General features: G+C 46.2%; 2 protein-coding genes and 1 pseudogene across 2 annotated transcripts; 2 read left to right on the forward strand and 1 right to left on the reverse strand.

Annotated features, from left to right (window-relative positions):
- LOC149355031 (calsyntenin-1-like) overlaps positions 1–27,780 on the reverse strand; it is a 149,471-nt pseudogene that overhangs the window by 66,837 nt on the left and 54,854 nt on the right.
- Positions 12,938–15,356, forward strand: LOC149355033 (uncharacterized). Its single transcript, XM_089577577.1, has 2 exons — positions 12,938–13,276; positions 15,107–15,356. The coding sequence occupies exons 1-2, from the start codon at positions 13,024–13,026 to the stop codon at positions 15,220–15,222; spliced, it is 369 nt and encodes a 122-aa protein (XP_089433703.1). The 5' UTR covers positions 12,938–13,023; the 3' UTR covers positions 15,223–15,356.
- Positions 15,611–25,939, forward strand: LOC149355034 (uncharacterized). Its single transcript, XM_089583599.1, has 5 exons — positions 15,611–16,839; positions 17,826–17,884; positions 23,930–24,027; positions 24,747–24,969; positions 25,801–25,939. Exons 1-5 carry the CDS (start codon positions 16,805–16,807, stop codon positions 25,926–25,928), a joined length of 543 nt encoding a protein of 180 aa, XP_089439725.1. The 5' UTR covers positions 15,611–16,804; the 3' UTR covers positions 25,929–25,939.

The following is a 27,780-nucleotide window of genomic DNA, read 5'->3' on the forward strand; positions in this document are numbered from 1 at the left end:
CAGTGTTATTCGCGCAGTTTATGCGCACTCTTGGTTGTGAAGAGAGTATGTTTTATGCGTTCCTTTTCAATAAACCTTCACTTGCTAGTCAGCACCTGTCTCATCTTCTCTCTTGTCCCTGTTGCTGCGCTGTTTTCTTCAAGTATCCTTCTTCCCTTCTTTGGTCATGCACTGTTGCACTGGAAAACTACAAATTTAAAGTACTGTCAACATTTGCCTGAACAATTTAGCACGTCTAAAATATGCTTGTCTTCTGGTAGCCTCCAGCTGCTCACGATGATGGTCTCTTCTAATTCATGATGTCACAAGCGAAGCTGCATCCCTGCAAAAAAAAAGAACAAAAAATTTCCTAATATAAGCATACACGTCTAATAACAAATCTTCTACACTCCTCAAGGAACACAGACATTGGACAGCTCTGTTTAAAGAACTTATGTCCAGTCACATGGCTCAAACCAAAATAGTGAAAAAAAAAATGCCCTTCCCTGGCACCGCGAGCATATTTTAACAGCCTGAGCAACAAATTGTTCTGAAAGTGGCTAAAAAATGCATTCATTACATAAAGGAGATCGACTATTCATGCCACCTAAAATTCCTCCAAAGCAAGCAAATAATTTACAAACAAAAATTCCCATTCCCGCACCTCACAGCGATTGCCAGTGCTGCTGTCTCGCTTGAATCCTGCCTTACAAGCGGACATACTGATGTCGTCCTTGGGGACGACCATTCAATTGCTTAAAACCACAAGGGCGTTTGTAGATGAAGGCGTAGCCGGCTGGACGTGGTTGCACATCACTCCCTTTGTCTTCCCTCAATTGTGCCATGGCGGGTGGCCAACAAAGTAAACCAAGCGAAGAGGGCAGGCCCAGCCCATAGTCTTTTTCAGCCTCACTGCTGCGCACAATTTGAAAGGCAAAGTTGCTAACGGCCGATTGTTCCTGGGCTACATAAGCTAGATCACAAACTGATGATGGGTGCAGGGGTCAAGTGGATGCAGCTAGCACAGGAAAGGGCTAATTTGGGGAATATGGGAGAGGCTGTCGCCCTGCAGTGGGTATAGTCTGGCTGACGATGATGAAGGATGATTGAACACCAATGAATATTTCACTTTTCTTACCTTTGGCGCAAATCGCTGCACAGTCCCATAAATGTTGGTTATAAGGGTATACATCTGATTGGGAATGAGAGGGCAAAGACTAGTATAATGCAGCAGCGTCAGTTTCGAGTGAAAGAACAAATTCTGGTTCCTTGCTTAAAATGCCGCTGGATTTATACTATCTTCCAGTAGAATGCATGAGAACTGGTGTAATGCCCTCGCACAAAGTGCAGACGTTAAGGAACATGCACATGTTCTTCCAGAGAACGAAACATTCCAAAGTAGTGGTAATGACCATCGGTCATCACTGCTGGATCAGTATGCCTCTGCGTCTTTAGTAATTTTCTAGCATCCGTGGGTAACTCTGGATGGTATGGCTTCAGCACTTTAAGCAGGGAATGCAGGTGAGAAGCAGGCTATTAATTGCCCACTCGCGCAAGTCGTGCTCTAGACATTGAGTAGCGGCACCAGACTCAAGTGTCATCCTATCTTCATAAACCACCAACTCGTTATCGTCAGAAATCCGCGACAACTCCTATGTTGCCCTTTCTATGTCAGAGATGCTGCTAGCGGTGCTAAAATCCGACAAGTGAACTGCGGCTTTCAACTGCGTCCTCGCCTGGCGCTGATAAAGAGGATAAAATAATATTATGCGATCAAAAGGCATCTTGATACTGTTCTGCTCATGTTGCGTACAATCTGCTGCCATGAGCATTATCAAGCCTAACAACAGAAAAACAGTTTTCTAGTTCGTCGTGAACAGCCTCAGCTGTTCTTCGGCGTCGTTGCCGAAAGGACACTTCGCTTAGCACTTTATTCTCTTCATGATACAACGAATGTAGCACTTTATCAAACTATCACGAAGGTACACTACTGGCTTTGTGCCAACCAACAGCACAACAATGGAACATTGAAGTCTAGAAATCACTCACCATTGAGGTCATCCTCTGGGCAAGCCTTTGTTGTTTCAGCTGAATTCCAGTGAAACCACAACGAAACACAGCAGCGCGGGCACGGCGACCGCAAGAAAAACTGTACTAGAAGAACAAAAAACGTGAATATCTTGCCACGACTGCCGCTGACACGCAACGCAGGTTCTCCGATGAGCGCTCATCGCAGGATTGGCTCTCGGCGCGGCCGCGGTTTGGATTTGGATTTGTGACAGTGATCTCCATGGCCATTAGACTGCGGGGCGTCAGTGAAACCAGAACTAAATTTCTTCGGCAGTTTTAATTTTGTCTGCATGTTTAATTGAAAAACAAAGTACTTCCAGCTCATTAAAATATTTTAGATAGAAATATATCTTTCTACATTAGTGTCACAGAGTGCAAGTACACTTGGACTGCTCACCATTTGCATATGCAAACTTGCCCTCGAAGTAAAAATTAATAAATAAATAAATTAATACTGTCATGGTGAGTAGAAGTGATCTGGTACCGGCTTTTCTATTTGGGCTTCAGAAATAGCCCGAGAGGGCAGACAATTAACCTATAGCATGAATGTTATATCAATGTCATCGTATATGTGATTCAACATTTATTCATCATTTGACAATATTGCTGCAATGTAAAAAGACCACTTTAGGGCAACGTTATCAGCATGTTGCTTGGTAACATTGCAGCAACATTATCTAATGTTGAAGAATGTTAGCACAACATAGTACAACATTGGCAATGTTGTTGCAACGTTGCAGTAACATACTGTGCTACTAGGGTATATGTGAGCTGCGCGCCCTTCCGATAGTGCCTGAAAATTCTTTGCACGGAGGCCATGAATCGCTGTAGAGCTCGAGCTCTCGATAGGATCATCCGGCCGGCTTCACTCGATCCTGGCTCATTTTTGGCAAAACTGTACACATATCATATATCAATATTGGACGGTAAACGTTGTCTCGTAGTGAACTTGACAACTGATGCGTACCAACCAAGCGGTTCGCATAACTGAAGTACTTCTGCGTTTCGTGCGAAGCATATATATGGCCACCCATGCAAAGACGGCCAGCCGCTTTCGGCTTTGCTGACTTTTCTTCACTCGTCCTCGGCGCAGACGATTCCAGGCGCACGGCATAAACTACGGCCAGGTGAAAAAAAATGTGTGTTAGCTGCGCAGTTAATTTTAATCTAGGGAGAACCATCAATTGAGGCGAATGAATTTTTAAAAGGTGCTGCACAATTAATTCTAGCTTAACGCGTTTGTGCGCGTTGCGCGCAAAAAGTAGAGCAAATGAGGTATCGGTACGTACGTCGATCATACTTCATACTCAAAACTGATTATGTTCGACCTTTCCGCTATGCATATGCTGCGCACCACGTGCAGTGAACCCGCCCGCTATCAGGGCAGATTTGCCTATCTGAGTACACGTACGCATGTTTGTGTGCGGCATACACCGGCCAGGAACAGCGCCAGTCGGAATTAACTTTTTCTACTACGCATAGCCTTCCCTCGATCCTCGATCATCCTTTCAGCAAGGTGGAGACGCTGCATGCATGCTCGATCGTCCAGAGCTTCCTCGATCGGGCAACGAAACCAGTGCCCATATTCTACGCGGGGGCGCGTGCCCGCACCGATTTTCGTAGTCACGAGGAATTCATACGCCAGCGCACCTTTCAGTCGGGGATTAAGGTGACTGAATGCAGCGCACAGCGCTATAAGCACGGCAAAGACGTGCAGCGAATTGCTCGCGCTGAACGACAGCGCAAATATTTTTTTTTTCCATGGCGCGACGTTTCTGTTTAAATAATTTTCACCAAGCAGGAAAGCGCCCTGCACTTGCATTGACTGTTGAAGCCAAGCTCAGCGAGTACACTGAAGTCCCCTCGAGGCATCTGTGTTGTCATGAGAAGCCGCACAACTCATGTGCGGCTCTCCTTCTGTCTTTATCTCCCAAATTCCCCTCCCTACGCAGAGTAGCATGCCAGCGATATTGAAACGCCGGCTAAATTCTCTGTATTTCATTAAAGAGTATCTCTCTCTCTGGCGATGTGTATCGTTGAAAACATTAAACTCGCCCACCTAGCACCGCGATGTCAAGTGAACATATTCCTTGACGCTGGATTCATGATCTCTATGCAGTTAATTCCACGCCCCCTGTATGTCACACTAAGTGAATGGGGATTAACCATCACATCACACCAACTGGCCAGCTCCACTGGCTGGAGGACCTTCTTTGAAAGGCAGTTGCGTAAAAATTCTTCGTATCACTTTAGGGTATACGGCAACTTAATTGACAGCAGTAACAGAATTTTGGTTCCCGGAACACACCCATGGAACATGTAACGCTGCATCAAAAATAAGTGCAGCCAGTTTTGAGGCTTTGAGGTTTTGAGGATTGTTCTCGCAATCACTCTCCGATGGTACCATTCCAGACGACTGGGAAGTGGGGAAGGTCGTTCCCGTCCACAAATCAGGTAGTACTGATTCACCTCTTAATTATCGCCCCATTTCATTAACAAGTGTACCGTGCAAAATCATGGAACATGTCATTTACTCTCAAATCATGCAATTTTTGGATTCAAATAATTTCTTCCATCCATCACAGCATGGATTTCGCAAGGGGTTCTCCTGCGAAACTCAACTAGTCATTTTTCTACATGATATTCACGACAACCTTGATACTAACCTGCAAACTGACTCCATTTTCCTAGATTTCGCTAAGGCATTCGACAAAGTACCTCATCAACGCTTGCTTCTTAAACTCTCCCAGTTGAAGTATACATCCGAACATAATTGCATGGATTAAAGCTTTCCTCACGCATCGCTCTCAGTCCGTCGTCATTAATAACCAACTTTCCAACCCGCTTCCAGTAACCTCTGGCGTCCCACAGGGTTCTGTTCTCGGTCCTTTGTTATTCCTCATATACATGAATGATTTACCCCAGCATGTCTCTTGTCACATCCGCTTATTCGCCAATGATTGCGTCATTTATCGCTCAGTGATTAACCATTCTGACCCAGAATCCCTTCAGGCAGACCTGCGCCATGTGCAAGACTGGTGCTCCCAGTGGATGATGATGCTCAACTCTAACAAATGCAAGTGCTTGTCCTTTCACCGCCGTCGAAATCCTCTTGTTTTCAATTACACAGTCTGCAATTCCCCAGTTGACCTCGTCCAGTCATATAAATACTTAGGAGTCACCATTTCTAATGATTTATCTTGGCGTTTGCACGTGACTAACCTGATATCATCTGCTAATAAAACACTAGGTTTCTTAAAACGTCACCTACGGGAAGCCCCACAACACGTAAGACTACAAGCGTACATCTCATTCATTAGAACTAAACTTGAATACGCATCACCCATCTGGAGCCCTTATCAAGAATATTTAACACACGCTATCGAATCTTTTCAAAACAGGGCTATCAGATTCATGCACTCCTCATACTAGTACGACGTCAGCATATCATCCCTCAAATCGTAGTCAGGTCTAACTAATCTTTCTAGTCGCCGTCGCATTGCCAGTCTTGTCCTGTTTCACAAGTTCTTTTATTCACCACTAAAACAAGAACCATACATTTGCGCACTTCCACAACGTAGGTCCCACCGCATCGGTCGATCATTCTCTTCAAGTTTTGCGTCCACGTGGCCGTACCACTGTTTTTGCAAACTCATTTTTTTTCTCGTGCAGCAGCTGACTGGAACGGCCTTCCCCATAATATTGCTGCCATAACATGTTCATCATCATTTTCAAGCACTGTTGATTCCTGCATTTCGTAAACCCCACCCCTTATGTAACACCCTGGAAAAGGGTCTTTAAGGAAAATAAAGTGATGTGATGTGATCTACAAACATGATTTATTACACACACTAGGCCACAACAACAAAGCAGAGGGAGTAATAAATGTTGGACAGGAACGTGCATTATTCTTTACACTTAAAAGCAGCAAATATTTTAAACACATGAAAAAACAAGGATGACAAAGCATCATACTATCAGGCTGCAAGGCCAGGTATATCCTTATGTCTAGAGACCAGATTTTAGGCAAATGCCTATTTTTTTCAAGGCATCATAGGCGCACCATTTTTACATATGAGCATGAATTAGGCGTTCACTACATGTTTAATGCACATTTGATGGTGCCTATAAATGCCTATTTTGGGCGTCAGCACCTATAAATGCCGATTTCCAACGTTGGTGCCTAAAAATGCCCTATTTTGAAGAAAATGGCCCTGATATACGTTGTGGTTTTGTTTTCAGATTCTCTTTGTTTTCGAATCCATTTCGGTTTCGAGCTGAACCCACACATGGCAATATTAAATGACTTCGTCACTTGGGTGTGGTGAACACTACTCCAACGCCGACTGTGTAGACAATGTCAACCACATCAGCCAAAAATATCGAAATAACCTTTTTCCTGTTTCTGCCGTTTTGTAGTTACAGCTTGTAAACTCTGGCCGTTAAAATGGTAGTTGACCAGATGGTGCTACATTTTGGAAAGTACATGAAGTACGTAAGTTTCGTCCACATAATTCCCAGTGGGTTCGAGTTGACTGCAAATTGTTCCATAAGCTGGCTGGATAAAGTTTAACTGGATAAAATTTGCCATATTGGTACTAAAGTTCAGGTTCTGCTACTCTCCTTGCACCAGGGGTGCCCCGTCGGAGACGGTTGGTTCCAATTGGAAGACTGAAGCTCTTCGCACCAGGGGTGCCCCGTCAGAGACGGTCTTGTGTTCAGTTGAGACGCAGGGGTAAGGCGAACACTTCAAATTTTATGTACAGTATTTTACAATAGATACACAAGTTAAGGCACACTAGAGACATATTAAGCGGCAAAAGGACAAACAACCAAAAGGTGGAACTGGCTAATACTAGGGGAGGCCCCTACTCGGCGTAGCCGAAGATGCGTTGCATCTCACCTTAGCACAGAACCCCGCTTCCGGCTCCGGGGCCCAGTTTTAAAGCCCTAAAGGCCCGGCCCACATTCCGTAGCACCCAATCATTCTACATTCTTCATATCATTGGGTAATCGAGAGCATGGTCAGCCCTCCAACTACCGTAGGGTAACACCCTTTCCAGAAAAACAAACGCACGGTCGTGCCAGCATGTGCAGAGTAGAACGTTCTCTCCACCACAAAATAAAAATAAAAACAAACACAAACACACATTTGTGCCAGAACGTGCGCGAATCGGTTCCGCGGGGCGGGTGGACACCCGTACTTCCCGGCGCGTTCGCGAGCGGCCGCGTTCCAAGAAAGGAGACGCTCCGCTTTGAGTGCCCCCAGCCGCGTTCCAATGACCCCCGCGAACGCTACCGATCCCTTACACGCCCTTCCCAAGATTCTACAAAGGGCTCAAATGCCACTTTTAGAATTATAACAAAGGGATCGGTACGGGTCACAAAACCACCCTGTGGGTGACATGCCGCAGCTACACCACGAACAAAACCAAAAGCAAAATGCAAAATGCACACACAACATAAGCAAATTCCACAAATACACACGGTGGCATGCCTGCCGCGCGCCGTAACACGGCGTCCAAATTGGTGGGTTGCACCCAGTTCACCACCTCCAAGTAGACACCCTCGTCCTGCTCGCGAACGCGCGCGCACACACACACACAGACACTCGCAACTTGAGCGTTCAGTAGCACTCGCACGACGTCCGTAAGTGGCCACGTGAGCCTCCTTAGTCGCACCGAGCGTCCTTGTGTGCGTTCGAGCCGCTACGCGTCTCAACACAATTAACGCCTAACTGCCACTCGGCTCATTAGGCTGGTGCCACAGCGGGGCAAGAATTCAAAAATTGCTGCCCTCCAGGATCGAAAACAACGTCCTGATCCTCGATAAGTCCAAATACCTCAGCACGCGACACACTTGAGGGCAAGCTTTCCCCGGCGCGCCGGTTCGAACCGCGTACTGCGTGAGGAACATAGCCCCTGTCCAGTCTAATCATGTCAGTGCGACCACTTTTACCACACGTGATTTGGCGTTCTGCAGCACGGAACGTAATGTTCCACGTACCGACTTTCAACATGAAAGCCGCGCACCTGCCTCCTCTCGTTTAGAGCCATTTGCCCTGTTCCTGCTCGGGCAAACACTGACGTTGCCGTTCCCTGCTTGATAGGCATTTGCCGGCTTCGTGGCATCGTCTAACTCCGAGGCTCCATGAGCTCCCTCGCAGTCACTTGACCCGAGCTTCCCTTGCGGCAAGTCGCCACTCATTTCCAGGTCCTCAAATGACCTGGCCGGACACACACCGGGTGCGTTCCACAACTGCGCGCCGCTCTGCCCGGTCGGCCCAGCAGGCCCACCTCCGCTCTCTGCCTCGGATGAAAGGCTATTGCTATCAATAAGGCTACGAGGCCCTTCATGCCCTATGACCGACACAGTGTGCGGTTGCGGCAACGCCAGACTTCCTTCTTTCACTCGCTCGCCGATCTGGCGTCTGTCCTCACCGACCGCCCCCTGCTGAACGAAATGCTCTTTTTCGCAGCCCGCTTGAGACCGCGTTTTTGGAATTGTCAGAGTGACTTCCAACAATCCTGAACTCGCGTCCGCGTCCCTGGTGTCATTTGGGGTAGAGCTAACCTGGGCGGCCGGATCCTCGGAGTGCGCGTTCACCGCCTCTAATACCGCGACGCTGCGTTCCGTCACGATACTTTCAACTGCGATTCCAACTTCGCAGAAATCTGGCTCACTTTTTACATCTGCCTGGCTGTTTTCCTCACCTGTGCTTGACAGGCATATGCCTTTGCCTTCCAGCACTGGCGGCCTCTCCGCTCGGGACTCGGAGCAGTTCTCCCTGGCTAGTTGACCAGCTCTCCTAGATTCTTTGAGCTTAGCCAGCTCGAGCTCTAGCTGCTGGCGCCTTGCTTCTAACGCCTGCAAATCCGGAGGTTTTTCCTCGCATAGCGGCGCCTTTCCTCCATTCACTTTTGCAAGCTCTGCCTGAAAATAAGCCAAGCGCGCCTTCGCCAGTTCTACTCGGTACTTCACATCAAGTGAGGGCCGGCTTGGATAGCTTTCCATAACGCCTTCCGTACCCCTCAGCTGTCCTACCGGCTCGAACACAGGGACGTGAACAATGCGACCAAGGAAACTCACGGTTTCGATGCGTCGATCCGCATTGCCAGCTCCTTGGCGTCGGAGTCCACCGCCACTTTCCCCGGACGCTGCGATGAGCTGTCGCACGCCGCCGGTCCGCCGCCGATGACCAAGTTATCGACGCGCTGCTTTTCTGGACCGTATGCAGTCCCGCATCGCTCGACTACTGCCGTGGTCCTTGCATCCTTGCCGCTGTCTCTCCACAGGTCCTGTCTCGAACGCTGACCTGTTGCCTTGTCATCGCCTTTCTCCCTGTCTTCAATCTTCTTCCTGCGCCGTCTTCCGATGGCCGCAGGATCCTGTCGACTGCGCCAGTAAAGTTCAGGTTCTGCTACTCTCCTTGCACCAGGGTGCCCCGTCGGAGACGGTTGGTTCCAATTGGAAGACTGAAGCTCTTCGCACCAGGGGTGCCCCGTCAGAGACGGTCTTGTGTTCAGTTGAGACGCAGGGGTAAGGCGAACACTTCAAATTTTATGTACAGTATTTTACAATAGATACACAAGTTAAGGCACACTAGAGACATATTAAGCGGCAAAAGGACAAACAACCAAAAGGTGGAACTGGCTAATACTAGGGGAGGCCCCTACTCGGCGTAGCCGAAGATGCGTTGCATCTCACCTTAGCACAGAACTCCGCTGCCGGCTCTGGGGCCCAGTTTTAAAGCCCTAAAGGCCCGGCCCACATTCCGTAGCACCCAATCATTCTACATTCTTCATATCATTGGCTAATCGAGAGCATGGTCAGCCCTCCAACTACCGTAGGGTAACACCCTTTCCAGAAAAACAAACGCACGATCGTGCCAGCATGTGCGGAGTAGAACGTTCTCTCCACCACAAAATAAAAATAAAAACAAACACAAATACACATTTGTGCCAGAACGTGCGCGAATCGGTTCCGCGGGGCGGGTGGACACCCATACTTCCCGGCGCGTTCGCGAGCGGCCGCGTTCCAAGAAAGGAGACGCTCCGCTTTGAGTGCCCCCAGCCGCGTTCCAATGACCCCCGCGAACGCTACCGATATTGGTAATCTGCCTTATGATCATTCCTTGTGCCTCATCTGCATGTCATCCTAATCAATAGCCTTTGGCGGCAGTTTTCTTGGAGCAGGCCGCACTGGACAGCTGAGAGCCGTGCCAGTCGTGCGTGCATACGGAACACATTCATGCACTCAAACAATGTTTGATGCTTGTATGAATATCACTCTTTTGGCGTCACTCCTATGTCATATTATCTCAACCCTTCAATCGAAATGGTTTCCTACAAGCACACTCCTGTAACATCTGTTGGTGTGGAGCGTTCCTTTTCAGCTTAAAAGCTTGTTCTCAGTGAGAAGAGGCACAATTTTGAGCCCACCAACATGGAGACGTTGCTTGTGTGCTACTGCTTTCATGACTTTAGCAGTGATTACTATATGAACGGTGTTTATTTATTATGAATCCCCAGTGGATGTACGTAGGCCCGTGCTGAACTATATAATTATTTTCGGCATATAAAGCATCACCAGCACTAAGCGGCTACATTTTTAGCATCTCGTACTTATGGTTTCCAGACGCTTTCAATAGCAAGCACCATTTTAAGTCCGCGTGACTTCCGACCCTTGGAGCCACTAACTATAAAACGCAGTTTACACAAATGGCGACACATTTATTAATGTTAAAGCACCGTGCATGCCTGCAATAGATAAGTTTAATTCTTATGAGGATGACTCTGAACACATGTCGGATGCTTTAAAGTCACATTTGCGTCAATTGCTAAATGCATGGCCTCTTGTTTTACTATTGTGCACGACAAGCAAATTGTTTGTTTCCAGGTATGCCAACGCATTTTAAAAGGCTTTGTAACCATCTTTTTTGCTCTGCTGAAGCATGCGTGTTGTACGAAAATCTTCACGACAGCTTTAAAAAGAGTGCTTCTAAGGTTCGCACACAATGGTTAAGATCTCAAATCATTCCGGCTGTTTTTACTTTATGGCAGATATTGCGTGCTGATGTTCGGATCTGATAAGTGCAATTTTGATGCAGTTTATAGTGCCTATTTTTCTTTTTAGGTGCCTAAAATCAAATCTTAACCACCTGTTTTTGGCGCCTAAAACATGCCTTCTTGGTGCCTAAAAATCCGGCCTCTACTTATCTCTTATAAATCCCATCAACAGACTTTGTCAGCATACATGGCAATGTGTTCTCTCTTGCATTATTTGCACTAAATACTTTGAAGCATAAACGTTCCAAGAATAAAAGAAACTTTGAGATTAGTGTAATATTGTCACGTAGTTGTGATGGCTGCAGTTTGGCAGTCAGGTAGACAGCAAAACGTCTTCCAAAAAAACACTGTTGGGCTCTTTCACACCCACAAAGAACTGAACGACTCGGAAGCGGTGTAGCAACAAGCGTGCTTGGCGGTCGTCGAAGACAATGCCTGCCGCTTGTGGCCGTGCTGAATTTATAACTGACGACGAACTTTTGACAATGTGACAATATGGAGCAACCTCCCGTCACAATCTGAAGATTGGTGTAATTGCTGCTAACTGCAATGAATTTCATGGCCACAAGTTTGAAAAAAGTTAAACACACTGAAGAGCTACCTTAAAGGAATACAAAAATAAAAATACACTGAAACTACCTTCATGACATCATACATCACTACCAGATCAATCTCTTTCCTTCTGGTTGGGCACTTCACACAAGTATGAAACATTATTAATACTAAAGAAAACACATTGCAGAGACACATCATCCAGGGAGTGCAAACAATTATTCTGATCAGCCGGTGGGTGCTGACACTGCATGATATGTAGGACATCAAATACAAGTGGTGAAACAAGAAGCCTTTAGGAGTGAAAATACATACAGCCTGCAATCTCATAAATTCCAAGTACATAACAATATGAGCCGTCTACCATTTTAACATAACAAGAGCAGGTCTTTTTTGGAGTCAAATAATCCGAACTGTGTATAATAATGTTGCCAATTTGTGCTCGAAAGTACCTAGACATCTGCGGAATGCAGCCAAAGTGTGAATTGAAAATCATTTTTAGCTGCTCGGGAAATGAAGGAACAGGGTGTGGCACACCTAGAGCACATGTCTGGTAGCTGTTTGTGTGCTGAGCGCCAATATTTTTCTTGGCAAAAGCCAAATGAGCTGGGAGCTCCAAATTTCTTTCTGAGCTTCGATAGCACTGCTGCATTATGCACCGTTCAGCGACCTGCATAGGCACCAGCTTGGCTGCTGACACAAGCCGCAGTGCACGGCCAATCCCATCTTCAAAAGGAAACGTGGACACACCCCATAATGGGCCAAACATGCGCGTAGCCTTAGAAAGGTGCAGCAGCTGGTGAACATTATATGTCATAGCTGCCTCACCATAGAGCCTCGCTGCTTCCCTAGTAGCACAGTATGTTACTGCAACGTTGCCACAACATTGCAAATGTTGTACTATGTTGCGCTAACATTCTTCAACATTAGATAATGTTGCTGCAATGTTACCAAGCAACTTGCTGATAACGTTGCTCTGAAGTGGTCTTTTCACATTGCAGCAATATTGTCAAATGATGAATAAATGTTGAACCACATACGATGGCATTGCTATAACATTCATGCTATAGGTTAATTGTCTGCCCTCTCTGGCTATTTCTGAAGCCCAAATAGAAAAGTGGGTACCAGATCACTTCCCCTCACCGTGAGAGTATTAATTTGTTTATTAATTTTTACTTCGATTGCAAGTTTGCATGTGGTGTGTATGCAAATGGTGACACTAAGGTAGAAAGATATATTTCTATCTGAAATATTTTTAAACAGCTGGAATTACTTTGTTTTTAATTAAACAGGCAGACAAAATTAAAACTGCCGAAGAAATTTAGTTCTGGTTTCACTGACGCCCCGCAGTCTAATGGTCATGGAGATCACTATCACAAATCCAAATCCAAACCGCGGCTACTCGCGGCCGCGCCGAGAGCCAATCCTGCGGCGCACGCTGGTCCGAGAACCCGCGTGTCAGCGGCAGTCATGGCAAGATTTTCGCGTTTTTTGTTCTTCTAGTACAGTTTTTTGGCGGTCGTCGTGCCCGCGCTGCTGTGTTTCGTTGTGGTTTCACTGGAATTCAGCTGAAACAACAAAGGCTTGCCCAGAGGATGACCTCAATGGTGAGTGATTTCTAGACTTGCATTGTTGTGCTGTGACCTGTGTTGGTTGGCACAAAGCCAGTAGTGTATATATGTTACCCATGCCCTTCGTGATAGTTTGATAGAGTGCTACATTCGTTGTATCATGAAGAGAATGAAGTGTTCGCTAATCGAGGTGTCCTTTCGGCAACGACGCCGAAGAACAACAGAGGCTGTTCACGACGAAATAGAAAACTGTTTTCGTCAAGGGTACCCACGATGGTGAGAGCCGGCTTTTGCGGGTACGCACCACGAAATGCTACCCTGTTTGGCAGTTGTCAGTCTTGATAATGGTCATGGCAGCAGATTGTGCGCAACAGGAGCAGAACAGTTTCAAGATGCCTTTTCATCGCATAATGTTATTTTATCCTCTTTATCAGCGCCGGTCGAGGACGCAGTTGAAAGCCGCAGTTCTCACTTGTCAGATTTTAGCACCGCTAGCAGCATCCCTGACATAGAAAGTGCAACGTAAGAGAGTTCGCGGATTTCTGACAATGAGGAGTTGGTGGTTTATGAAGATAGGATGACACCTGAGTCTGGTTCCGCTACTCAATGTCTAGAGCACGACTTGCGCGTGTGGGCAATTAATAGCCAATTGCCTGCTTCTCACCTGCATTCCCTGCTTAAAGTGCTGAAGCCATACCATCCAGAGTTACCCACGGATGCTAGAAAATTACTAAAGACGCAGAGGCATAGTGATCCAGCAGTGATGAGCGATGGTCATTACCACTACTTTGGAATTTTTCGTTCTCTGGAAGAACAAGTTGTGCATGTTCCTTAACGTCTGCACTTTGTGCGAGGGCATTACACCAGTTCTCATGCATTCTACTGGAAGATAGCATAGATCCAGAGACATTGTAAGCAAGGAACCAGAATTTATTCTTTCACTTAACACTGACGCTGCTGCATCATGCCAGTAGTGTAGTCTTTGCCCTCTCATTCTTAATCAGATGTATACTCTTACAACCAACATTTATGGGACTGTGCAGCGATTTGCACCAAGGGTAAGAAAAGTGAAATATTCATTGGTATTCAATCATCCTTCATCATCATCAGCCGGACTTTACTCGCAGCAGGGCGACAGCCTCTCCCATATTCCCCAAATTAGCCCTTTCCTGTGCTAGCTGCATCTACTTGACCCCTGCACCCATCATCAGTTTGTGATCTAGCTTATGTAGCCCAGGAAGAATCGGCCGTTAGCAACTATGCCTTTCAAATTGTGCACAGCAGTGAGGCTGAAAAAGACTATAGGCTGGGCCTGCCCTTTCCGCTCGGTTTACTTTGTCGGCCAACCGCCATGGCACAATTGAGGGAAGACAAAGGGAGTGATGTGCAACCACCTCCAGCCGGCTACGCCTTCATCTACAAACGCCCTTGTGGGTTTAAGCAATTGAATGGCCGTCCCCATGGCTGACACCAGTAGGTCCGCTTGTAAGGCAGGATTCAAGCGAGACAGCAGCACTGGCCATTGCTGTGAGGTGCGGGAATGGGAATTTTTGTTCGTACATTATTTGCTTGCTTTTGAGGAATTTTAGGTGGCATGAATAGTCGATGTCTTTTATGTAATGAATGCATTTTTAGCCACTTTCAGAACAATTTGTTGCTCAGGCTGTTAAAATATGCTGGCGCTGCCAGGGAAGGGCAGATTTTTTTCTCACTATTTTGGTTTGAGCCAAATGACTGGACATAAGTTCTTTGTACAGAGCTGTGCAATGTCTGTGTTCATTGAGGATTGTAAAAGATTTGTTTTTAGACGTGTGCCCACCAAGATGCTTATATTAGGAAATTTTTGGTTCTTTCTTTTTTTTGCAGGGATGCAGCTTTGCTTGTCACATCATGAATTAGAAGAGACCATCATCGTGAGCATCTGGGGGCTACCAGAAGATAAGCATATTTTAGACGTGCTAAATTGTTCAGGCAAATGTTGACAGTACTTTAAATTTGTAGTTTTCCAGTGCAACAGTGCATGACCAAAGAAGGGAAGAAGGATACTTGAAGAAAACAGCGCAGCAACAGGGACAAGAGAGAAGATGAGACAGGTGCTGACTAGCAACTGAAGGTTTATTGAAAAGGAACGCATAAAATATACTCTCTTCACAACCAAGAGAGTGCATGAGCTGCGCAAACAACACTGATAACCTGTCAACTTCAGTCATGGTGGTCAGGATACAATAGTTCACAATCATTAACAAGGATGGATGGCCGTTCATGGCTGTGAATTGTTGAATCTTGACCACCATGACTGAAGTTGACAGGTTATCAGTGTTGTTTGCGCAGCTCATGCACTCTCTTGGTTGTGAAGAGAGTATATTTTATGTGTTACTTTTCAATAAACCTTCAGTTGCTAGTCAGCACCTGTGTTTTCTTCAAGTATGTAACTTGCCGTTTTACTGAAGTTGGGAAGAAGGATAAAACACAGCACTCACTGACAATTGGTTATTTAACGGCGCAGACACTGCTTAAATGCCTTCAGACCAGCGGAGCAGGAAAAGAACAAACTTATCACACCTTTATCATAAAAACTATGAAAGAAACATCATTTCTGTGTTATATGATACAACTGAAGTTTATCTCGCACATTGTGAACCAGCTTTTTTAATATGATACGTCTCTGTCCCTTCACAAGTGGCTTGCTTCTGCTAAGGATCTTCACACTTGAAAATCTCTGTACAATCACTGCAGTGCTTGACAAGTTTGGAACCTGTCCTCATTCTTTAGATCTCTTGCATGCAGTTTGCATTTACGGGCCTCTAGCATTTTGCCTCCAACGAAATGCAACCACCGCAGCCAGGATAGAACCCGTGTCTTAACAGGCCAGCAGCCGAGCACCATAACCACTGAACTGCCGTGGCGGCTCATGTATGTGTGTGTGTGTTCCGTAGGGCTGGAAAACTATGAACTTAAATCAGTGATGCTAACCAGCCCAACAACTAACTCTGCTGTTCATAATACCTCTGCTCCTTGTTTCTAAATGGCCAATTAGGTGGCACTGCTACTTTGTTTATTTGTTGCAATTTTGTGCACAAAATGAATGTCTTATATTTGGGAAACACAAAGTCCAGGTGGTGTATGTTTTCAAGGTGTGCTATTGTTGTGTAGATAGTTTACTGAAGTGTTTTGTATTTATAACATGCCAGTTGAGAGGTGTGTGCGCATTTTCATGCTATGGTAATGTGCCTAGTAACTGTTTAAAACATTAGCTCTGGTTCTTGTTCCTGAGTAGCTCACATGTGTGCTGCTCATCCCTTTTTTCTTAGCTAAGCTACTTCATCAAATTACATGTTGTAGGTGTCACCATGCATTTATATCTTAGAGCTTAAAGTAAGTGCTCTTGGAAGTCATCTTAAGGTGAATTCACACGGTGGACTGAATTGCAAATCTTCAGGGTGAACTGTGCATTATGTGGCTTGACGTCACGAATTGACGCCAACCAATTGGTGTCTGCAGATGGAAATAGGAGGGCGTTTTTTTTTCTATTAGGACAAGATCTGCTGTTTTCATCTCGTGTGAATGCTTTCCGCATGCGGACACTGCCTTTACTTGAGGTGATGCTATAGATCTTTTTGCGACCTCATCCGTTGTGTGAATATACAGTAAAAACCCGCGTATAATACGAACCCGAATATAATACGGGGCTAAGATTTAGAGACGCGAAATGGGAAAAAAAGTTTCACCCGCGTATAATACGAGTAACACAAGCTCATAGAAGACATTTATTCAAATCGCATCCCGCACTTCACTTCAATTACTTTGTTCTTCAGTAGCGCTTTCTTTGAACATTTCTTTGTCCGCAAATCATCCCAAATGTACTCATCTTCCGTGCCATCGAGGGCGTTCGAGATGCCGCACTTCTTAAGCCCGCTTCAGCCGCCCGGTTGGCGTCACTGCAGGCTCACCTGAGCGCATCCACTCTGCGTAGCACCGCCTGACTGCGTCCTTGAACGGTTTGTTTACACAACCATCAAACGGCCGCGAAAGCTTTGTCGCGTTCCGCTGCACGCGAAAAGGGCTTCTTTCTGTTGTGGCCATCCACGAATGCTTCCTTCGACGACACCAAACTGCCTCCCGGCCGCACCGTTGCCGATGTTCTCCGCAGCCAAAATCGCTTGAAAGTAGCCGAGTACGGTTTTCGAGACCGTGACATCGTGCTCTCTAAAACAATATCCACTTCACGGAGTGTGCCTTACATGCGAGCACGTGCGTTGTCAACAGGCGCACGGCACACCGCGACCCCCTGGCGCACCCAACGGATCAACAAAGAAACGACGTCGTGACGTCGTTTGTCGAGAGTAACGAAGCCAAGCCGTAGCTATGCGCCAATAGCGAAGCCAAGCCATAGCCATGCCGCAAAAACGAAACCAAAACATCGAGCAACTTCAAAAATTTTTGTTCGGATTCGCAAATAGTACGAGGCGGAAATTTAGGACGCTAATTATGGGAAAAAAACCTCGTATTATACGCGGGTTTTTACGATACCTTTGATGTGCATTTTGGTGTAAGGACATGAACTCTAACTATACCTAATTCACAGAACTGCCCCAGCAATGACATCCATCGATGGGGCGAGTGGCAGTGGGCCAGACGAGTTTGGTGAGCGAACCTTCTTGTGATGCATGCCATTTTTTATTTTTCATAATCAAATCGGCCTAAGAAAATGTTCACTGCAAACAAAGGATTTGTCCAATGAGCGCCTGTTAACCTTGTCCTGTGCCCCTTGAGGGCGCCTTATCCCCTGAAACTTCTACTCTCATCCTTCCACCATCTCTGCTGTGACCCTAACTTTGACTTCATGTGCTACATTTACCTTGTCTTGAAATTGGTTACATACCCTTCCCAGGCCCCATTTCTTTCTGTACTTATTATCTCTACTTTGTGTCGCTCTCCTACTCTACTGTGTGATTACATCTATACCTTTCGATAGCTTGCCGTCCTGCCTTCAGTTGCATTTCAAGCCTTTTCATTAAGCTTCATGTTTCTTTCCCGTAGTTATCTAATAATTAAAAGCTTTTTAAATGATTGACATCCGCTTTCTTGTGAATTAACAAAATATATTGGCATTATTCTGGTCGTCTGGTACATTCAAAGTTGTTAGGCGTTGTACCGTGTACAGGTTGAAAAGTTTTCTGGCACAGTGTTCCCGCTGTCCTTCAGCAGATGCGCAGTTAATTGAACCTGACGTCTTTTTTTTTCTTTTTTCATTGCCTATGAGGCTTGCTGTACTGCCCCTTTCATTTTTGGCAGGATATGCGATTTTTCTGAACTGCTCTCGCTCCGCAGTGTTCTGCTGTGTCTTTAAGGCTCGTTTATGGGGGTTCAACGTCCCAATGTGACTCGGGCTATGAGGGACGTGGTAGTGGAGGGCTCCGGAAATTTCGACCAGCTGAGGTTCTTTAACGTGCACTGACATCGCACAGCACACGGGCCCCTGGAACTTCGCCTCCATCGAAATTCCATTGCCGCAGCTGGATCGAACTCGCGTCATTTGGGTCAGCAGCCAAGCGTCATAACCACTGAGCCACTGCGGCCACGGTGGTCACTTGTCACTTAGCCCTCATTATTTCACCAGTTATCTTTTTAGCCATCAGTGTTAGTGTAGCAGCCGATCAACTCTTCACTGAGATGTGTTTCTCATAGTATTAATGTTTCTACAAGTTTTAATACAGCATAACCCTGCTGATGTACTCCTCACGGGACTAAAAAAAATTGGCTGTGGCTTAGCTCAGCTATGCCAGACATACGTAGCGAGAGGTAATGGACCTTCAGAGGCTAGGCGAACTCGTCGAGCTGCATCTTCACGGCGTCGCTTATTCAGACGTTCTGCGCGTTCTTCCTCGGTCTTGTCGCCTTCGCCTTGTTTCGTTCCCACAGCTAAGCCTGGTTTGTTTCAGCCTCTCCGACTCGCTCTCCATCTCTGGCCACAACAGCTTCAACGAACCGCCCTCTTATACAGGCCGCTACGTGTGCCTGCTGCTCATTCATTCATAAATCTTTAATCACAAGGATGACCTGAGGCCTAAGGGGGAAGTGGGTTGGTTAGGTGAAGGTGAGGGTGTCGATCTCTGACATGAAGTCTAGCAGGGCACTGAGCTTGCGCTTGGCGTCGGTACTGGGGGCCGTCCAGTCTTCGTATGTCTGGATGTGGTAGGCAGAGGTGTAGCAGGCGCAGAGGCTCGTAGTGCCAGGACAGGTCCAGATCAGGTGGTGCAAATCAACAGAGTCAGCAGGGCAATTGGGGCAGCCGATCCTGGTTCGGTGCCATCGACTCGGGATGTCCGGGGTGTACGCTGCACCGGCTCGCACCTTGTGAGCGAGAACTTGGGCCGGGCGAGAAAGGCCAGAAGGAATGGATGGAGTAATGTCTGGGACAAAGTCCCACGACAAACCCCTCTGCTCTTGTTAAAGGCGTGTGATGATAATCAGGTATTATGAGCGGGATGGGAGAACAATAAGGGTGGTCCGAGTTGGTCGGCTCACGTTAAGGCAATGCCGACGGTCTTCCTCTAGCTGCGCGCCAGCAGCCTCGTGGGCAGTCCTGTTCCCGGTCCCTTGTGCGTGATGTCTGGGTGTCCAGTGAATGCGTACGTAGACTTGGGAGGTCTCTTGCTGTGCCTGCTGCTATCTCTGGCTCTCCTCCTCCTCTGACGTTGCACCAGATGGTGTGGCTCCATCTGGCAACGGTTGCTAGGCAACGGCGCAAGAAGCGGTGTGACCACGGCGTGACCACGGCGTGACCACCGCCGCAGTGAAAATGCTACTTTGCGACCAATAGCTCTTGCTACAAAAAAAAATGCAAGAGCGAGGAAACATTAGAGACAGGAAGTAGGACAAATTTAAAAATGACAGGAATGAAGAACTAAACACATTTATTGTAGTGCTGGCACTTGAAAAAATCATGCAGCATTGTCTGCTGCAGTTTCTTATGTCCGGTGAGGACTACTCATTTCTCCAGAATTTACGGGGCTATGTGGCTGTTGCGATCGTTGTAAACATACTTTCTGAGAATGTCTAATGCCGCTACAGCCAACATAATGGTTGGTTCCAGCGGAGGCTAGCCCTCTTCCTCTTTGTTGCCACTGCTGTGTGCATCCAGAAGTCACAAAAAGATGTGATGAGGTGCGGAAGGACAAAATCAATCGCGCCAGCCACACTAACACTAGCAGCACAATTACAAAGAAAAAAGGATAGGTGAAGAAAAAATTAGCTGTGGTTTAGCTCTGATTAAACATGGCGAGAAGCGGTAGCTTCATGTGGCTGCGCTTTGCAAAGCTTTGTTTGTTTCTAGTTTCTCGGCTTGTTGAAAGATTGTTGTTTCTTTGGACTTTGCCGCACGTAGCTACGTGAAACTACCGCTTCTCACCAGGTTTGACCGAAGCTAAACCACAGCTGATTTTTTCCTATACCCGTGGTGTTAGATTTTCTGCGTGTGGAGCGCTAATCTTCCTCTTTGTATTCTTCGTCTTCCTCTTGTTATTCCTCTTCAAACTCCTCTCGAAATCGCCTGTCACTGATCAATCATGAATAGCTCGAATCACAAATTACCATGATATTGCATGAGCGGCTGTGTAACCTAGCAGTTAGTATACAAGAAGCACGGCATTCGAGGAGTTGCCTTAAATCTGATCCGTACTTATCTTTCCGGTCGCGTTCAGTATACATGTTTGAATGGTCATCAATCACAACCTGGTCAATTAATATACGGTGTCCCACAAGGGTCTATTTTGGGTCCAGTATTTTTCATTCTTTATATCAACGATATAATAGCCATCCCTCGAACTCCCACAATAATTTTATATGCAGATGATACCAGTGTATTTTTTTCTGGCATGCATCTTAGTAATATTCAGGCTGAGGCAAATGCATGGTTACAAGAATTGTCTTTATGGTTGAATATAAATAAACTAGAGTTAAATGTTAATAAAACAAAGCTTATTGTATTTAAGGCACGTAACAAGCCTGATAACAGTGAAATTAATCTTACATTCAAAAATAGCGTAATTGAGCGTGTTTCTTCCTACAAATTTTTAGGCATAATCTTTGAAGAACACTTGAGTTGGACCCTGCATATTAATAAGATTCATGCCAGCATATCAAGGTCATTATGTGTATTATATAAACTTCGAGACCTTGTTCCGAAATGGCTGAAGTGGCAGTTATATTATACCCTAATTCAATCACATCTTCATTATTGTTTACTTGTTTGGGGATCTACAACGAAAACTAACCTCACGAGGCTGATAACATTACAGAAAAAAGCAATACGATATGTCGAAAACCTTGCATACAATGATCATACAGGTTTGTACTTCTCTCAGCATTCTATTTTAAAAGTCAATGAATTATTTGAGTTGAAACTGCTTTCTTATGTGTTTAACGATTTCAAACATCATCCCACTAAATATGTTCAATTAAACTCTAGTAGTGACGCGCCTTATAAATTAAGGCACGTCAGTTACAGAGTACCATTTGTAAGGACTAACTATGGAACCGAAATGCTTTCATATTTAATTCCCAGTCTTCTAAATAAACATACACAGGCCATAGAAATTATTCAGAAATCTGTTTCCCAAAAGTCATTCAATAGAAATGCTAAAGCTTACCTCCTTTCTCGCCCGAATGATTAAAATTCTTGATGTCCCTGTTTTTCCGTCAACTCTTTGAATTCTCGTGTTTTTTTTGTTGTGATGTGTCTTGTAAATATTTACTTTAATTATGTCATTGCAAAAGTATGCACCTTCCTCCTACTTTTACCTTGTATAATTATGTGTTGTTTTTTGTAATGAGAGTGTATGAAGCTCTTGCTTCTTTTGCCGCTTGTCGTGAGCATTGTGTCGGGTGCTTGGGCCCCGTCAGGCAGAGTGCATCTGCCTTTTGCCCCTGCATCCGAGACCTTGTTGTCTAAATAAAGATCTATCTATCTATCTATATACAGGGTGTCCCAGCTAAAAGTAACGAAGCTTATAAAAAAGAGGATGATCCCTAGCCGAGTGAGACCATCTGAGGGTTGTTGCCAGTCGCGTGTCCTAGTCTGTAGTATTTTTTTTTATTATGCAAACATCATTAATTAGCAGAGACTAATTAGCTAACTTTTTAATTATTGCTTTCAGGAAGAAAGTGTCAATGCAGGAGTTGTAGATCCCTTAGAAAAATAACCGTTTGCCGTGTTTGCAGCCAAGTACCACTGATACAGCTTCTTTTATTTGACTTAAAAGAAAGCCCGCGAAATACAAAAAGAGCCACGTGATAGGGAACCAGTTTCAGCGCTCCCAGACAACCAGCCAAGCAAAGACATTCGCTTATCTTTGCAATGTTGTCCCGAACGGGGTTCGGAGTTTTGTGATGGTTGCGAGATATACGCAATTAACTCTCGCATCGGCGCTAGGGCGACCGTTTCTTCAGCGCGTGACGGTGCAAGTTAGCGGCACGGCCACATTCCTATCACTCGAGGCGAGGTTACGCGTGAAAAAGCGCTCCATGCGAGCCGCGCTTCACTTCCTTGCAAAGCAGCACCCGCTCACTTTCCATGACGCATAAGCAGTTCCTGGCGCATATCTCGCCACCTCCTCAAGAAGCCAAAAGCTGTTCGGGACAGCGTTGCAAACATAAGCGGATGTCGTTGCTTGATCGCTCGTTTGGGAGCGCTGTAACTGCTTCCCTATCACGTGGTTCTTTTTGTATTTCGCGGGCTTTCTTTTAAGTCAGATAAAAGTTGTATCAGTGGTACTTAGCTGCAAACAAGGCAAACGATTATTTTTCTATGGGATCTACAACTCCTGCATTGACAATTTCTTCCTGAAAGCAATAATTAAAAAGTTAGCTAATTAGTCTTTGCTAATTAATCACGTTTGCATAATAAAAAAATACTGTAGACTAGGACACACGACCATCAACAACCCTCAGTTGGTCTCACTCGGCTAGGGATCATCCTCTTTTTAACAAGCTTGGTTACTTTTAGCTGGGACACCCTGTATATCTCCAGTTTTATTGAATTGTCACACCGTGGGTCGGAAGCTTAGTGGTTAGCGCACCTGGCTCTCGCCCAATGGACCTGAGTTTGAATCCCGCTGATTGTGAGGGTTATTTGTTTGTTTATTTTATTTGTGGCAGACTTGAAGGTCATGTTGCGTACATGGCGATCTCAGCCGTGCACCTGTAGCAGTGAAGCTACTGCTTCAAAAAAGTGCAACCACTGTTGATGATGATGGCACAGCCTGTCTGAATGCCGTCTGCCTAACACAGTGGTGCTAGACATGCCAGGCCAAGTAAAGCCGCTTTAGAAGTAAACATATGAACGCCACCGTTTCTCATTTAGGCTGACATGGGGTGTTATTTCACAAGTATTACTGTGTAGGAATGTGGCCGAAGTTACAATGCAACGAACAATGCATGGAACCCTATTATCATCATGCCAGATCTAGACCACTACAATGTGTAGCAGCCAGGAAAATGCAGCACCCATCAACTCAGCAGCGAGGTTCTACTGTGCAAAGCTTTCACTGTTACCTTGAGAGCAAAATACTTAATTTTTTTCATTTACTTGATAGCCCACAATGTCAAACTGAACTCAGTTTGCTTTTTGCTTATATGTGCTGCTGAGGTGCATTGATGTTTGTGTGCTTCCTTTTCTTGTCAAAAAAGTGTGCTCAGCCGAGGAGATGGAGAGCGCCGCGGACTGCCAGCTCCAGCTGCCTGGTGGGCAGGACACTGTGATAGGTTCTGCTAGCGATGGTGGAAAGGTGATTGTGCGTGTTCTTAAGTCATATAGTGTATCAAATACCGTAGTAGAGTGAGTGAATGATTCTTAATTAAATTGGGGCTGGTACATAGTGAAATGGGTACAGTTTAGAGGATGATGCTAGCTTACAGTAGAAACTTATACTAGTCCCAGTAAGTGTGCCGAAAAGGGTAGTGTGCAAAGCATAGATGTGTGGTTTTCAGACAATATCATGTAAGGCACAGGTCAGCATTTCTAATTTGTCATTTTTGTACTTCATTACCTGACGATGCCATAATGGGTCTGCAGTTATTCTTGTCCTGAGCAAATTATTAGTACACAAATAATTATTGATCATGAGGAGGCTGCCTTGTTCTGTCAGGTATGCCTAGTTGTTGGTATGTGAAATTTATTCTCATTTCTGAAGTTTGTTTGAATTAGGGCAGAGAACATTATTTCAACTTTTGGCGGTATTTGACTCGGAATGAAGAGAAGCTAGAACTGTCAGAAGATTGTGCTATATATTTCATGTTGCACGCAAGCAATTTCTTTTTTTCGAATAATAAGGCTAGAAATAGAAAATCTACTGATTTTGGACACTGCTCGCTGTAAAAGAGTGCATTCATGCCTACATAATTTTTATGTTTTTCAGCTGTTTGTTTTAAGTTATGAAATATTTAAAATCCCTTGATTCATTGCTGTTAATGTGTACAAATGTGAAATTCTCCACGTTTGCTGCAGGTCTATGCAGGCAGTGGGCTCTGGATGGAGCCTGGTGCCTGGCAGATGCTCCTGAGAGCACCAACAGACTCAATGTTCTGCCGCGGTGCTACTCAGGTGTATTGGACACCTGATGAGCGGAAGAGCCGCAGCGTGACTGGCGTGCTTTCAAATAAGTGCCGGTCTCTTGGCAGAACAGAGGCGAAACCGGCACTTACACCGGAAAAAGTCTCTTCTCTGAAAGGTGCTAGTGCTTTTTTTTTCTTTGCTTTGAGTAACACCTAGGCAATCAAACTTTGCTTCAGCCAAATACAGTCGCGCTCACTTACAGAAAGCGTGATAGTCATGGAGATCCTGTTCATTGTATCCGAGGTTTGTAACAACTGCAATGTCCTTATTGCAGCCAAAACTGCAAAGTCGGGCAAAAGTGACGTTTAGTTTTTGCAAGGTGTGTTATGCCCATACGTTTGTTCATGCAGGCTCTATCACAGCGCTTTCAGAGATCTCCACACTGTTTGTGTGGCTCTCGCTAAGATCCGTTCTGCCAGTAACCTGATTTATCTATTTGGTTGTGAAATTAGCGTTCTCAACGACTGGTGGCAAGTCATTGTGCGCGTTCTCCGATCTTGCTGCGACAAAGATAGTGTAATTGACATATCTGCACAGAATGTATAAATAGCATTGCCCGTTGTTTCGAGTAATCTCTGTCTTTGGTTTTCATGCAAGCATCTCAATGCATCCAACAACACACAGCAGACGCGGAGTGGGTAGGCCCATGTGTCGTCAGCAATCAGAGGTTTCCAGACAAGCAGTCAGTTCGCAAAGGAAACGAAAATCGTTTTAAAGATATCTGCCGCACGGAATCAACTGAAAGTTTTGGGTATTGTAATTTAATGTGTTGGGAATTAAATGCTACAACAAGGGTATGCACGAAAGTAGGCTTCATGGCCCCTTTAATGGTGAACATTCGTTTCTGTGTTTTTACAATGAGAGTGGTAATTCTGAATCTCACTTTTGCATTTATCATGTATCTAGTTGTGTTCAAATGTGGCCTATTTTGTGTTCTATTGTGCAGCTCTGTTTCATGTCTACATGGGAGACATACCAAAGGAGCTTGCAGAGAAGAGACTGAAAGCCGTGCGCAAGCACCTCTCACAGAAGCTGGGGGACGTACAACGAAAAATTGGAGGTCATGATGTATAAATTTATTTTGCCACTTACCTACGCCGAAGCCGTCAGGCGTCCCCGCCCAGAAACGTTCGCTTCGTACCAGCATCCACCGCAGTCGACACCATTTCGTCCTGCCTGGCCACCACCGCAACGTTTCCGTCCATGGCGGACACCGGACACCTTACCCATTTGTTATGCCTGCGGCATTCCTGGCCATGTGATGCGTCCCTGCCGCCGCCAAGTGTTGTCCCCTGCTGCCAATACTGACCCTCGAGGTTACGCCTACGCCCCTCCCCAGCCTTTTCACCGCACTTCGCCTTCTGAGACCACTGCTTCCTCCGATCTCAGGCCGTCTATTCGCCGCCGTGCTCCATCTCCGCGTCGTCGCTCGGTTTCCCCGATGCGCCGTCGTCCCTCTTCCCCTTCGGAAAACTAGTGCCCGCAGTTCCGGAGGCAAGAACTGCTTGCTCGTCGCCAAGCTCAAGACCTCGACTTTCTCCGACAAATTTGATCGCGGTTTCTGTGGAGGGCACCGATGCTTTCGCGCTTGTTGACACCGGTGCTGCTGTATCTGTACTAAGTGAGAAATTGTGCCGCCAGTTACGAAAAGTGATGACTCCGCTATATGGTTTTATGCTTCGCGCCGCTAATTCGCAACTTATTGCGCCTTTGGGGGCATGTACAGCCCGAGTTACTATTCAGGACGTTCTGTATATTGTTGAATTCATCGTCTTCCCATGGCCGTCTCACGAAGTCATCTTAGGCTGGGACTTTCTCTCCCAACATGACGTTGTCATCGACTGCGCTCGTTCCGAAGTCGCCCTTCTTCTCTTCGGCGACGACTCTGTGAACGCTTCCACTAACTTGTGCTCCAAGCTGACTGTGGCTGATGACGTCATGATCCCGCCGTGCTCTGCTGTGCTCGCCTCTGTTCATTGCGGCTCTGGATCCAACGGCCCTGTCATCTACATCCCGTCCGACTCCTCTGCTTCTCGCTACTGTCTACCCCTGCCATTCGCCGTGCTTACCGTCTCAGCCGGCTGCAGCGCCTTGCCCCTGACGAATCCATTCCTGTGCCCCTCCACTCTTCGTGGTGAATGCTTGGGATGTGTCCAGCCTTTCGCTTCCGTCGTCGCCTGGGACCCTTCTGAGGACGACTCCTGCCGCCTGCAAGTGTCTTCACTTACTTCCTCCTCACCGCCTCCTGATCCCGTTCTCGAGGCCGTCTTTGCGGGCTCAATCGACGCAAATCTTTCGCCACCGGAGAAGACCCAGCTTGCGGCCCTGCTAGATAAGTTTCGGTCATCGTTTGACTTCTCTCACCACCGTTTTGGTCGCACTTCAGCTGTTACCCATCGGATCGACACTGGCGCCTATTCGCCGTTGCGCCAACGCCCATATCGCGTCTCGGCCACCGAACGCCAGGTTATCGACACCCAGGTCAATGATATGCTGCAGCGTGGCGTCATACAACCATCACACAGTCCTTGGGCTTCCCCCGTCGTCCTTGTCACCAAGAAAGACGGCTATATCCGCTTTTGCGTTGACTACCGGCGCCTCAACAAAATCATCCGAAAAGACGTCGCTCCGCTACCCCGCACCTCCACCAAGATGTAACGGCCTTTATTGACAGTTGTGAAGGCCGGTTAGAGCGGGCAAGGACAGGTCCGGTCCCGGAACAGTTCACGCTCTCGTCTCGCGTCGCGCGTCGGCTCTGCTGCTTCAGCTGCCGATCGTCGTCTTCTCGTCTCGCGCCTAGCCTCGGTTCTGCTGCTCTGACTGCTGATCATCTTCCTCTTTACAGGTTTCTTTATTTTATAATAAAGCTTTCGTTTGCCCTAAATCTGGTTGTCAGTATATATATCGTAGGGCATTACAGACCCTT

Source organism: Amblyomma mixtum, chromosome 3, assembly GCF_055824585.1.
Source record: "Amblyomma mixtum isolate Tamu chromosome 3, ASM5582458v1, whole genome shotgun sequence".
Classification (NCBI taxonomy): domain Eukaryota; kingdom Metazoa; phylum Arthropoda; class Arachnida; order Ixodida; family Ixodidae; genus Amblyomma; species Amblyomma mixtum.